This window comes from Dufourea novaeangliae, unplaced genomic scaffold, assembly GCF_001272555.1.
Source record: "Dufourea novaeangliae isolate 0120121106 unplaced genomic scaffold, ASM127255v1 scaffold109, whole genome shotgun sequence".
Classification (NCBI taxonomy): Eukaryota; Metazoa; Arthropoda; class Insecta; order Hymenoptera; family Halictidae; genus Dufourea; species Dufourea novaeangliae.
Genome location: NW_015373997.1, coordinates 1,382,803 through 1,397,796, shown reverse-complemented (window position 1 = coordinate 1,397,796; position 14,994 = coordinate 1,382,803). Strand labels below are relative to the sequence as shown.

Sequence of the window (14,994 nt, the reverse complement as noted above, 5' to 3'; positions counted from 1 at the left end):
AGGAATACACGCGTTTTAGATGAACGTCGAACCCAAATTTCTCGAAAACGAAACCCCGAACGAAAAAAATTTCTTCCTTTTATTGCGATTCATTTTTTCTTGTACTCTATCAATACCTCTGCAATGTTTATTTAACAACCCTCGATCGCATTCGTTAAATTGATTTCCTAAAGCTGATCCTGCTTCAAAGCAATGTAAGGGTGGACGAGTGATCGCTAGTAACTATAATAAAGATAACAATTTCAGTAATAATAACTAATATTTATCGTAACTAGTAGTTACAAATAATTGCCAATGCTCTCAAGACTGGTTACTAATCGGTACAGGTCAGAAACGAGACACGGTGAGTCACATACCACCAAGGGAATATACTTAAGACAATTTTTTTCTTTTAGATTCATTGGTATCCAATGGACATCATAATAAGACAAATACTGTACTACTTGCTAGAGTTCACCTAATTACCTATCAAAGATAATATTGATCGTCACTTTTTATTTCGTTCTCCGCTGCCCACACGACGTAAAGCAGTGTATAGAGAAAAATTACGCGTCATAATCGGTCATATCCATCTGATTGGCATAAAAAAAAAGAAACGATGCTAAACGCTAGCGGTAAAAATCGATCACGGCTATTTTTTTATTCATGAATGCAGTGGAACTAGTTCGTCGAGATCGACGCAATCCAATTAGATTTTTCATCAGCATCCCAGATGATAAATTCATGCCGTGTCAATGTTCTCCTTTTTGAGATTGAATTGTTCAGGTTCAATGGCGTATTTTCATGTGCTGGAACATCACATGTTCATTGTAAACGAATCTGTATGGTTTTACTGTTTGTTTGTTTCCATACATTTCGTGGCAGGCTGGGTATCGAAATCAAAAGCTCCGAGCGCTCGTTTTCTTCTTCTTCAATGTGGACGGCCGTTACGTTCGAAGGCCGCCGTAATGGCGTTCGCCTCGTTGGTGTTGTTGTCTTCTGGGCGGCCATTCACCAGAAACTATGCAACGATCCGTCGCTCGGCACGAGACGCTGGAATGTTTCCGTTCTGTTCTTTCCGAATGGAATATCCATTTCCCAATTTGGATTTCGTCGAAGTTATTAGGAAAATTTGTCATGTCTGAGAAATATTCAGAATCGAAGCAATTAATCAGGGAAGTGTGATAATATAAACGTATTCTCTTTTCTCGTTTGGTGTACAGGTCATTCCACGGAAAATTGAACAATTTTTGGAGTAACATTTAAGTTTTTATAAGGGTATTTTGAAGGATTTTTGGTAATTTTAAGAATTGTTGATTTGTTGAAATTTCAAGAATTGTTGAAAAAAGGTTGACACTATATTTCAAACAGCTGTGAAATCACCAATTTAACAAATTTTCAGAAATCCTTTAAGATACGTTGATATACCACTAAAGACTATAACATATCCAAGTTTCAATAAAATCCGAAATGATTACTGGAAATGTTTTGGACAAAATGCACCAAAAATCGTACACTTTCAATAAGTAAAATTGTTTGAATACGAGATTCATCGAAATAGTATTGTTTTTTTCTCTTTTGTCAACAAGAGAATTATCGGCAGCTGTCTAGACGATAAACGTTAACACTTGATCGGTCGTCTAATTAACGTTTCTTCCTGGAATCCGCACCACTCGTGGCTGTGCACATTTTTCATTTCAATATTTAGCAGATTGATTCCTGATCGTAGAGGAAATCAATCTACGGAATCTTTTACACTTGAACACATAGTAAGACAACATTAACTCTTTTTTTCTATGATCACGACTGTGCTCGATGAATGCTTGTTATTGTTAACGATTTACCGAAGGAAAGAGAAATTGCATATTCATAGAAGATGTGCATTTTTCTCGAAAGTTTGAGCTTAGTTGGCACCATCGCTTGAATAATGAGAAACGAATAACATACTTACGTTTTTTTAGGTTTGTAGTTTGAAATGTTAATTACGATTCTCCCTCGATGTTATAAAGATAAACGGGTTTAACACGGTTTCAGGTGAATTCAGCGACCGAAGGAAATAAGGCAGCGATTTATTTTTCTTTTCGTTCCCTTTTCACAGCGGTTTTCCGACACGCGTTTATGAAAAATGCACCGTACGCCTGCAAAAGGCAAGTCGTTTGTTCGTTCTGCACGTAAAGTTCAGCGGGTGATTAATCGCGAGACTGTAAGACATAATTGGACGCGTCTCTACTCTAAATACTCTTTTTTTTTTTTTTATCAAAACGACCGTGTTCACAAACCGTATAAAATTTCCCCTGATCGGCTTTCTTCAAATTTTGCACAGTGGTGGATTCGTATACGAGCCATCGGTATGTAAATAGAGTGCTTTAAAATTGAAGATTCAAATATACAGGGTGAGTCAATAAGAACTAGTATCTAAAATAACTCGTCACATATTGATTGTATCAGAAAACGTTTGAATGGATACAATTTGATTTTTTTATATCTTATTTTGTTGTAGATATGAAGGTAATCTTGAGTTTTTTCAAGGTCTATGCATCTTTTTTTTAATACCACATTGTTGCCAATAGAAGTATGAATTCAACGACCTATAGCATGACGGAATTAAAAAAGATGCATTGACCTTCAAAAAACTCAAGCTCACTTTGATATTTAAAAAAAAAATAAGATATAAGGAAATCAAATTGTATCCATCCGATGTGTTTCATAAAATGTTATCTAATTCAATAAAATGTATTTTGATACAACTAATGGGTAATGCCTTATTTTAGACAGTAGTTTTTATTGCCTCATCCTGTATGTTACTGTAGATGCATTATGATGATCGTGTTACTGGAGAAATGTTAATTTCAGCGCACTCGACGTATCTAATTTCATTTCAGCGTTGCACAGTGTTGTTCTACATATCTTCGTCGATGTTATCGTGCTTCGTTTTCATTGTACAGCGACAAAAATCAACGATGGTAACACGAGAAATTTATCCGTTAATTCCGTAACTGCACGCAACTAGCTCGGGTCGGTTCGAATCGGACAGTGACGTTTTTTTATATCAACTTCCGATCTCGCGGAATTAAGAATGCTTAAAAGAGGATAATAATCACTGGTAAATAATTACCTCGATTGTACGTACTTAAAGATGTTGATTACAACACTGTATATAGTTACGGGGTCATTATAATCGGAATTGCGAATTAATCGTTGGGTTACACGAACTTCTGAATATTACGGACTAAAAGTAACTTGCGGTTCCAGTTTACTGCAATTCAACAACGTTTTTATATAAATTCGAATCGGTTTATCCCATTCGTTGTTCCAAACGTGACGCATAAACGAAGGAATTCCATAAAACCTAGTATATTATACTATATTAAAAATGGCCGCCGTTAGAAACTAGGCTGTACAGCGTTACAAAACCTAATAAAACGTTGCCTCACATTCAATTTAGATGCGTTTCTCTTCAGTGCTCTGGTTTTATCGTAAGATCGACGGTTAATTTCACGTACACTTATGAAATGATTTTAATTATAAAAATTGGTTGATTAAGCTATTTTTTTTTTTACCGATTTGAGTACCGCGAGCACATATTCACGAAATTAATGCCGTCATAACAATATATCGCACAATTCATACACCTATACTGAATATTCAATAAGAAGAGTCATAATTTTCCAAAGCAGTCCATCTTAATGAACGTTCCGCGATATCGAGTCGAAGATTGGTCTCCAGATCGTCTTGATCACCGAGAAGAAATCACGTCGATTTCCCAATTTTATGGGTAAACGAGGAATCAGCCGCCGATCGAACGGGGAGGCAGGCGAAGCCCGAGCAAATCGATAAGAATCGAGCAGAACGCTGAATCAGACTAATTAGCCCGCCGGGGAATCTCGTTAATTATCCAACTGTTGATGTCCCAGAACCAAAATGCAACTCCCCTCTTTTACGTTCCTCTTTCAGACAGTCGCTGGCGATACCGATCGACCGTGAAGGTTACTCGAGATGCAGCATGTACGATGTAAATTACACCGAGGTGCTGTCGAACGGAGTCCTGTTTCCGGACCCTACGTGGCCAACGAAAGCCTGCCAGTACGGCTGGGAGTTTAATTACACCACCATCCCTTACGCGACCGTGGCGACCGAGGTGAGAGGAATTCCTTATCTGGACAAAGAATTTTGAATTACGGATAAAAGTACTTCGGCATTTTTCTAATCGATTAAACGTGGATATTCCAATTCTGTATAAGATAATTGCTTCCTTCCTGAATGAGTAGACACTTGGCAAACGATTATTCGATCACGTTAACTTGTTTAATACGTTGATACGCCTACTATTTTTACTCTTGGGATAATATCATGATTAGACTGCGAATGTTTATGCATTTATGGCGTCTCTTAACTTGGAAAATCCAATAAGATAAAGATATTTATGTGCTATGATTAAAGTAGTAAAGCCACTAATACAGAAGTTAAGATTCTGCTTCATTTTAAGTTTTAGAAGATAAATTAGATAAAAATAGATTAAGGATTATGCTTGTGCAAGTGGTAGAACATTGGAACAACATTGTTTCGGAGGGATTAGTATAAATTTAACGCGAGAAATGCAATTCTTTTCGAACGTCTGTTTTATGCGCAATTCGAAATAGTGTTAGGTATATGCAAAAGTAATGATCGTTGTATTTAAGCTGATATTGTGTACTTTATCGACGAGGCATTCAATTTTCGCAGAAGAATAGCTAATAGTTCTATGAAATGAAATAAACTGTTTCGAGTAACTGATGTTACGGTAATTATTTATGATAACAGCAATTTTTAACGAACACGCAACTCAAAACTATTACTTTTACATGCACCGAATAGTTTAAGTGACTCAATTACGGACAGATTAGTGTTCCAATGAGCTTGTTTTTGTTAAGAAAGAATAAGAAATTATTGATAATTGGTTTCTTCAAGCTCTCTACTAAGTTTTATTTTTCTGGAATCCCCAGATAGAATTTTTTTATGGAATAATTGAAAATTAGTGAAACATCGAACGAACAAAAAAAAAGTATAACATTTAGTATATATATATGTTTCTTTTTATTTACTTCATAAAAGTATATTATTCATTTTCACTTTCGTGCATATGGGACTTCTTAGCACTTCCGTTGCGACTGTTAACGGAACTGAATTTCATTAAAACAAATTATTTCAGATGTTGTATAAATACAGTGTTTTTAATTCATAGAAATACAGTTAATCCTTCATAAGACGGACACCATCCATAATTGGGTCACATACTCTAGTAACCTTGAAACGACCATGCCTGGTTTGATTTGAGGGTGTACGAACACCTTGTCTGAATGAAATGTATACGAAGAAAGTATATTGTAAGTGATATGTAAAATGTTAAATTGTTAATAATACTGATACTTCGTTACAGTTAGGATGGGTGTGCGAGTACAGTGCCCTCCCAACCGCGGCGCAGAGTATTTTCTTCATCGGCGCCATCTTTGGAGGTCTGATCTTCGGTTGGATAGCCGATCAGTACGGCAGGATACCGGCTCTGATAGGATCGAATCTGATGGGATTTTTAGCAGGTGTCGCGACCGCGTTCTCGCAGTCCTTCTGGCAGTTCACGTTGTGTCGCTTCTTTGTCGGGTTCGCCTTTGATAATTGCTTCACCATGATGTACATACTAGGTAATCAATGTTTCCTTAGTTTCATACCGTCCCCAGATAGCACACGACACCTTGAAGACGCCCATTTTACGGCTATTTCAGGTCTAAGGCGTCTTTAAGCCGTCTTCAAGGCGTTATTGGCGGTCATGTGCTATCTGGGTCAGATCGGTGCAAAACTGATCTCGTTTCTCAATTTCATATCTGATTTTTCAAATTTGTAATCGTGGAATTATTGTTGAATATTCAACTTTCACATTTTCATACAATATTGCATTTCCTGACTAGGACAGGGACATTGCTTGCTAGCATCAAAACCACCACTTGTGAATCCTTTAAAGCAATTTCGACCTACAATTTTTTAAGCAAAGTATCTTTGTTACGTAGGTTTTACAAATAATTTTTACTGTTTCTGTAATGGATTCTCCATGGCGAAGCAGGAAGTGATTGTAACGTCGTAAACGAAGCGTATGAAGGTTCCATTCTGAAAGATATTTACTTCATTCATCAAGAAACAATGACGTTCACTCGTGTACCTCATTTTCTTATCTACTGTTTGTTGTATTTAGATGCTTTGCAACGTAACTGAAACTTTTTATGCACCGATCTGATAATTGAAGAATGAATGGAACATTGTCTTATTTTCACAGCAACCCCATTCACATACGTTTGAAACAAAGGGCGAACATACACTCAAACAAAATAATTCTGATAAATATCGTATTTGTCATTCACATTTGTGTACGATTAACGTATCTTATGTCGATCCTTTAAATTTCTTTATGTCTCCACAGATCAAAAAGTATACGATTCTTGTGTCTACTCGCAGCGAAAGTCGTGTGGTAGGTGGAAAATCCTCCGAATCAAACGCTTTCCCGCGATCAGATCCTGATTATTCGATTCATCGATCGAGGAATTTCGTGATTGGTGGAATGTAGTCTCTGAGCAAAATTAAGTGCGTGACTGTTTCCAACGCGCGACACACGATATACCAGCGTGGCCACGACCTCGATGATGTAATTTATTACGTGATCGAAAGCAGTTAATAATAATCGGTATCGTGTTCACTATCGTCGATTTACTTTCTTGAGCTAGGCGTTAGCATACGCTCGAATTAGATCCTATCGATCAATCTTCGCGGCTTTCCGGTACCAGACGATCCAGGGTGATAAAGGGAGGGGGGGGGGTGTGGACGTAAAAGATCGCGATCCATGAGTAACGGTCGCCTTGACAATTAGGAAATCTCGAGCACACACCGCAATTAAAACCGCGGATACCGTCAACTTGGCCTAGTTCCCGACACTGGAACCAGTCGAGTTTGTCGTAAATTTTGCCAGGTCCCCTCGATGATGAGTCATCGAGTCACGGTTCATGATCGCACGCGAGCGTAAGAGAGAGAGAGTTTGGTGTTTCATTGCTGGAATGCCGTTCGCGAGATCGTGGAAATCTACTTCATTTCGCGTTATTCCGTAGTCTGTAGCCCCAGAGAATGTCTGTTTCCATCTTCTTTGCCTTTTTATTGGATTGTTTTGCGAGATAAATTGACATTTATTAACACCGTAGTCTTAGAGGTCACAGAATAGGACTTGGTCCATAAAGAAGCGCGTAATTTCTTATTCGTTACAGTATCCTTGCGTTCGTCTATGTAGTACGCAATATCACGTATCTTAACTGGTAAATTAACCGACACTTTTCTCTCCCCCCCTTCGTATTCATTCTCTTTTATACATCCTTGTTATCATTTTCATTAGATCCACTCAGAGTGTGATCTACCATGTTCTTGTGTACCGAAGATTTCAGTATATACAGTTTGAATTCAGCCTGTTTTCCCGCGGTTTTGTACCAGATGAAAATGGCGTCGGCTGGAGAACCATGGGTAATATTCTTCACGAACCGTCTGTTTGTCGGAGTCAGATCCAATTTTCTCAGAATTAGATGACCAGTTTGATAAAGAAATTATCCTTCATCCATTTTTTATGTAATCTTGACCGCGGACATTTTACATTTATAGTACAGGTGAACGGTACGGAACGCGACGAACGTACAAATTCCGTGAGCGTTTCAATCGTCGTGTTAATGGACTCGTTCTTTAGCAATCACCGTATCGTCACGAACAGTCCTTTCTTCGCCGTGGTAATTTATTGCTGCTTCTATACAGATAAATCAACCGACGACGCTTGACGACGAGGCTCGTTAAGATCCTGCGCGTGCGTCCGTGCATTTCAGCACGATAAATAGACGGGGAACAGGTGTAAAATTCACCGGGGAAATATGCGGCACGGTCGCGTGTCGCCAGGCGGAAAAGGATTTAAAGGTGGAGAACCGTTTCGAAATCTAGCCGCGTCCTTGCGTCTCGCGAACGCGTGTACACGTACGTTGATCGATCGAGAACGGTTTCTGTTTCACGACGGTTATTATTAACACGTCTTGCAACTCGAGCCTGCCTCCAACTTCGTTGATCCTCGAGTGACGAGAAACTGTCCAATTGTACGGTCCCTCCGTTACGTCGACGACGACTCGAAACTGGAATTATATCTTCCACAAACGGCGATGGAAAACACCATCGAGAAAAGCCAGTGCCGCTTCTGGAAGAGTAACGTTCCACGGCGGCGATAAACCTTGGCTGTCTATGATGAAACGAGTCGAGAGAAGGTTTTTCATATTCTTCTCAAGTGTTAGTTTCTAGGATTTTTCTTTTCGATTGTTAACGTCCGAAGTGTGATGCGCGAGCTTTCACGAATTATTCTCGTAAAATAGAATCGTTGGTGAATACCTCGAGTATAGCATAATGTCTTTTCGTTTTCGTTGTTCGCCGCGTAATCTGGAACAATTAACCGGGGAGTAAAGAACTTGTTTAACACGTAGGATCGATTGACTATTATGTAAGTGAGGAATCGCGGACAGACCGTTTCGTCGGTTGACAGGACATGATAAATTGACCTGGTGCGGTAAACATGCCATCATTTTACTCGACGAAAGGACTTTGATATCAGTGTTTCCCAGCGTGAGAGGCGTACGCCCCATCGAGGGGCAATTTGAAGCAGGGACTTCTAACCAAACGTAAAATACCGGTATTATACTGGTATTTGCGGTTGAACCTTCACCCTATTCTGAAGTCACCCTAGTCTGAAGCATTTATCCCTAAAGATTATTGTCCTGGCGCGAACCCGAGTTCAGGACAATAATCGAGAGGTGTCTGTACTATTATGGTGGGGGCATCGAGATCATTGAGGCGTTCAGGTTGTCATGATTTATAAAAGATTCGGAAACACTGACCTAGACGAAGCTGTTCGAAGTCGGAAACGATCTAAATTTCACTGTTTTTCGTTGAAATCGCTAAAATGTCTAATTATCTTGTTTTGCAACCTGCGATGGTACACCATTCACCATGCGTGGACTTTATTCGTTTGCTATTAGAAATTGCAAGATAATAAAAAAAAGGAACAACGAAGGTTAATGCGACCAATGTAAAAACGAGAAATCACGCAATCGAAGGTAGTACAACTGTAGATTTTTCTCTCGCACACGATGACGATTTGTGCCAGGAGTCATTAATTTATTTCTTCCTAACGACGTCGAAATGACAACAGTCGAGTCGTGGGTAATTGACGACCGAAGGTGACACTCCCAGGAGATCCTTAAGACAATGATCAGGCGACGCGACGCGTCACCTTCGATCCTTGTTACGGGAAGGTGGCGAGGTCAGTACCGAACGATGATAGCCTTGAACGATTAAACTCGACGACTCGAGTGACTTTCACGTGTCGATAATCGGACACGTGACGTCGGCTCTGCGAAATTCGGCCGCAGTGTGGCTTCAAATTGCGCGCCCTTCCCTTGCCCTCTAAAATGGCGATTGTGTAACGGTACGGGAAAGAAATAGAAAACACGAGTAAAATTTACTTGCCACGGAATTACGTCTATTTATACTCCTCACGAAATGGGGAATAATTGTTCTTAACGAAGGCAGTAGCGTTAGTCACTTAATGAAGCCTTTAATTATTTTAGTTAGTCACTGAATTACCTTTAATACGTCGTAAGTGCGGCGTTCATCGTGACCGTTGTTTTTCCGTATCGCGTGTGTAACATGCAAGTTTTTAATTTCAGAATAGTGCGTGCTAGTGTTAACTGTCTATATTAGATTGATAAATTCAGTACTGCGACGTAGGAACTTTTGTGTGTTTTAATGGAGTCTTTATATGTACCAAGGATGGATTTTTCGAAATGTCGAAATCTTTTGAAATCCAAGGAAGTTTTGAGAATTCTAAACTTTTCACTTTTTTTGTGATTCGAAAGTCTCGGAATTCCAGGTAAAAGAAAATATACATCGCCGCCATATTGGAACTGCAATGAATCACTTATTGGTACATCTATAATATTTTTTACCATTTATTGTCATTTCCAGTGGTGACGACTTCCGTTTATAAAGTGATTTTTAACATAAAAATTCGTTGTCTCGTTCGCCAGTGCTGGAATACGTGGGACCAAAATGGCGTACGTTCGTGGCGAACATGTCGATAGCGATGTTCTTCACGTTCGCCGCCTGTATTTTACCATGGATCGCGTACTGGTTGGCCGACTGGCGGATGACCTGTATCGCGACGTCGGTTCCTCTCGTTTTGGCGGTGGTCACGCCATGGGTGATACCGGAGAGCGCCCGATGGCTCGTCAGCCAGAACGAAGTGGACAGAGCCATCAAAATCCTGGGGAAATTCGAGCGAATAAACGGCACGAAAGTGCCCGAAGACGTCTATAAGCGATTTCGGGTAAACACGGAAGACTTTTGGTGTAATTAATATGTAACTTATAATCAATGCTGATTTTTGAAACCCCAGGAAACATGTGCGAAAATATGCAAAGAGGAGGAAGCGGACAGAACGTACTCTGTACTCGATTTGTTTAGGACACCACGGCTAAGAAACATCACGGTATTATTTATCATTATATGGTAGGTGTGAACGAAACTTTACCTGTTTAACGATGCGGGGAGTTTCGGAGTAGTATATTTGAAAACCTAAATCGTAACGTTCAATTTTATGGTCCGAGAGAAATGCCGTTTGAAAATATTTCGGTTATTCTTGTCCTTCTGCTGTAAATTCAAAACCTGTAGAACTTTAATAATTCTTTTATAGGACGATGAAGATTAGCATTCTGATCTATCTATGGAAACTAGAAAGAATTAAAACTTTGTCTTTATGGGTGGTGATCGATTGATTTCCATTAATCTAATAATAAGTGTGCTCTGTTGCTCCCCTTCATTTATATCTTATTTTGCGAACATTTTATACTTTTTTCCCGTTTCTGGAGGATATTTATAAAGCACTGCCAGCACCTTTTTAACTGTCTGTTTATTGTTACAATTTTTATTATGTACACCATTTACATACTGTTCGCTCTCAGTTGAGACACCCTGTATAGTATAACCGTTTCGACCATATCTTGGTTCACGGATAGTTGTCTCTGGAGAACTTGATCTTGTTCCGTTATCGACTAAGAAAATAAGATTTACTTTCTGTTTCTCACCGCGATCGAGCGTCTTCTGACCACGTGAAATTTCCGTTCTAGGATGGTGATATCTCTGGTGTTCGATGGTCACGTGCGAAACGTCGATAACTTGGGCTTGGACGTCTTCGTGACGTTCACGATCGCGGCGGCGACCGAGTTTCCCGCCGACACGCTCCTTACGGTGGTCCTTGACAGATGGGGCAGAAGATGGCTGGCCTGCGGCTCGTTGGTCATTTCCGGAATCTTCAGTATCTGGGCCTGTGCTGTCTCGAACAGTTCGTGTCTCATACAATTTACCATTTGATAATTCCGATTATCGTGAACAGAAGGTCATGGAGCATTCAGCGCGATCGTTTTAATTAGCAAATTAACTCTTACACAGCTTGGTTGTCTGGATCCATATGGACCTGAGGTTTTAAAAGCTCCATCTAACTCATCAACCAGGGTTGGGCAAAATGTAATGTAATTGCAAAATTCAAATCAGAATTACAATGTAATTGCAATGTAATTGCAAGACAAGTATCATTACAATTACTTTGTAATTAACTATACTAAATTTACAATAAAAATTACAATTATATTGTAATTACATTGTAATTGTAATTTGGATTTTGTGATTAGGATTTTGTCATCAACCCTATGAATCGTATTTGTTCATATATTTGATAATGATTATAGATTGCGTTCGAAAATAATGTTTAAATCATAGGAAGTGTAATGAGTGCAAACGGGTCCAAGCACCGCTGCTGTACGAGCATTAAAAACGTTCGCCTTCAGAGGGATAAAGGTCGCAAGTTACCGCCAGGGTTAACGTGAAATTCTTAATATATCATTAATTGCTAGTAACAGAACGCATTTCAGCTTTTTGTTTTGTAAAAATGTTCTTATTTGGATATCACGATAGCAGCGAGCAAATTACGCGGAACAATTTAAATAACGGTTGTTTACATTTTCGTCTAAGAATAAATCGATCGATAGAGTAGAAAAAAAACATGTCCTCCTGTACTACATTCTAATAATAAATAAATCGTATAACGCGTGTTTTGCAAGGTACCTAGTTGATATGCGACATATGATAGGTATCTTCTGTTTTTTCTTGCTAATCGAATCATCGACGCGTAAAATTAAACGATAAATTATTGGAGATTAATTATAAAATCTTGGGCTGATGTTTCGAAGATTTCTTTCTTTTTTATCGATTATCCTATGTTTTCAGACATTTACTCGGCGACGCTGGCCATTTTCGGTCGTTTCTGGATAAACATCTCGTACAATATTGGTCTTCAGTACGCGGCGGAAGTGCTCCCGACGGTCGTCAGGGCGCAGGGCGTAGCGTTGATACACATAATGGGATACGTCGCGAGCATTTTGGCCCCATTCGTCGTGTACCTCGCTATCGTCTCGCCGGTGCTGCCTCTGTTGGTGTTAGGTGTAATCGGGATCGCTGGCGGTCTCGTAACGCTGTTTCTGCCGGAAACGCTGGATAAAGATCTTCCGCAGACATTGCAGGACGGCGAGAACTTCGGGAAAGATCAGAAAATGTGGGATTTCCCTTGCATCGGAAGGTAATTTCGGAGAATGATCGACGAACGTTGATAAGAAAATATTTTTTACACTGTCGACGCTTACTGCGCGCATGCTGTCCCGAGTTTCGCGCAGTTACGGCGACTTTACTCTAATGAGAAACAAATGAGGATGTTCATATTGAAAGTGATGCAAGTCCACTTTTCCTATTTACTTATTTGTAATTTATTCGTATCTATTTTTAACCATAGCAATCATATCATAGAGTTTTCTTGAAATTATATACTCACATCACTTCTAGAATGAAAGGCTGAAATAAAATGAATCACAATTTCGCGAGTTTACAATCCGAACGACGATATGACAACTTCAGTCCATGTGCGATTTGGGGTCATCCAATCGGGCGGACTGTCTTGTTCGATCTCTATCTGTCGGGAAGGATTCCCACGGTTCTTGGGACCAACCATTACAGTTCGATTCGTTTCCCAGGAAACCCGAGGACGTGGAAAAACCACCGACCTTCAAAACCTTCTCCCGAGGCAGCGTGAGGAACACGATGAGAGCTTCGATTCGCGGCGAGACGTTAAGGAGCAGCATGATACGAAGATCGAGCGTGAGGTCGAGGATCGAGACTGGCGGCAACACGACCACGGAGGTGGAGAGATTGTAGCGAAGGCGTTCGCGATGAAAATCTCAATCGCTTTGATCTCGATCGATAAGATCCTCTACCCCATCGACGGTCGAGCGGAACCAATAATGTCGTCCAAGTTCACGGATATTGGAACGGTTCGGACGATCGTGGATGGTAATAATCTATACGTGACACCCGATTCCATGTGTCGATTGAGTAGCAGTGACTCTTTTGAGCCCTTTGAGCCGTTTTAAAGGATCAGTGCAGATGGACCGTCGTTAATCGTGTGTACACAGCCATAAATCTACATAGTCACTTTATTCGACGACAAGGAAGATCTCTACCGTTAGGGATATTGGATGAACTTCTTCAACGGTTGTCTATTTAAAATTCAAACGTAATGTATTAAGTATAGCTTAGTAGACAGTTAGATCACGGTTTGTGAGTTCTGTGTTGTGTTAATAAATTAGTATTGTAGATCTTGTAGCGGTAAGAAGACCGAAATAAGAAGGTTTTACGGAACAGAAGCTGCTGCTATCTTAAGGTTCTGACCCTTGATGCCGGTGTTTACACTATCCGAGCAGCTTGTTTGTAAGAACCAGTACCTCTATATTAAGACAGAACTTACGCAGGAATGTAGCATTTTGTACGTAATACCGTTCAATATGAATCTTTACGTTTCCCAGATATCATATTCCATGCGATCGTTTGACGCCGTGAAAACGAAAAGCGCGTTGAATCACAATGGCGTAAATCTTCAGGCAAGTTTCCACGTTATCGGAACGCTTGCACAGGTGCACTGGTCGTTTCGTAGCCCCACGGGGCCGCTTTGAAACTGCTGCGGTCCCGGCGTTATGAAAAGTAAACATTTCACTCGATCGCTGCCCTATTTATCCTTCGTAACGGGGAATTTTTCAGCGGCGACGATCAAGCGAACCTTTTCACGATGGAAATCTTTTTCCTTGGCCCGCGTTACGTCATCGACCATATAAAATTGTAAATTGCGCAACCTTCGTTTCGAGCGGACGCGAGGGATCGAGGTTGAAATGAATTCGGTCGACGTTGGCGACCCTGGGTCCCTGGTATCTATACGTAAAAATGTCCTAGGTCGATATTAGGTGTCCGCCCGGGACACGGTGTGCGCGCGCGAACGGTTTCCGACTGTAGCGTGACCGATTTTTAACGAAACCAAGACTAGAACCATTAGGGACCGCCTCTAAACTGTCTGGACACATGTCTTTCGATGAACACGCATAGAAATGAGGATCATCTTTGCGTCTGACGCGACAGTTCGTTGCACCAGTATTCTCTTATCGTATGTAATTTCCATTCGTGGATCATTGATAGAACGGGCTCCGAGCAACCCTCTTCGATGCAGCCCTAGTTACTTCAGTGGACGATACACGTGTCCAGACAGTGAATTCTTCATTGTTTATACCTTTATTTATCACTAAACCCACCGAAGCTTTCAAAAAGACAGAAATTAGAACGGTAAAATCGATGATTTGACCAGTCGTGGTAGGTTTAGTGGTGAGGTATAGAATCGAGGATGAAGCGATCCTGTGGAGAAAAATTGAAAATCTGAATGACGATCGCGTATTGTACATTTCGTATCCTTCGAGAGTAGTCGCTGGGGTAACTAGTGACGTTTTGAAAATACACATTTCGATTTAAATCGTCAACCTCTTTTAACCTGAAACTTTG

The 14,994-nt window shown here is 40.2% G+C and overlaps 1 protein-coding gene across 1 annotated transcript in view; it reads left to right on the top strand.

Annotated features, from left to right (window-relative positions):
- Window positions 1-13,393, top strand: part of LOC107188028 (organic cation transporter protein) — an 18,067-nt gene extending 4,674 nt beyond the window's left edge. The window contains exons 2-8 of the mRNA XM_015576249.1: window positions 3,938-4,117; window positions 5,396-5,654; window positions 10,098-10,396; window positions 10,466-10,578; window positions 11,196-11,410; window positions 12,352-12,700; window positions 13,149-13,393. Of these exons, the coding sequence (XP_015431735.1) occupies window positions 3,938-4,117; window positions 5,396-5,654; window positions 10,098-10,396; window positions 10,466-10,578; window positions 11,196-11,410; window positions 12,352-12,700; window positions 13,149-13,329 (1,596 nt within the window). The 3' untranslated portion in view covers window positions 13,330-13,393. The remainder of the gene's footprint in view (window positions 1-3,937; window positions 4,118-5,395; window positions 5,655-10,097; window positions 10,397-10,465; window positions 10,579-11,195; window positions 11,411-12,351; window positions 12,701-13,148) is intronic.
- The last annotated feature ends 1,601 nt before the right edge of the window (window positions 13,394-14,994 follow it).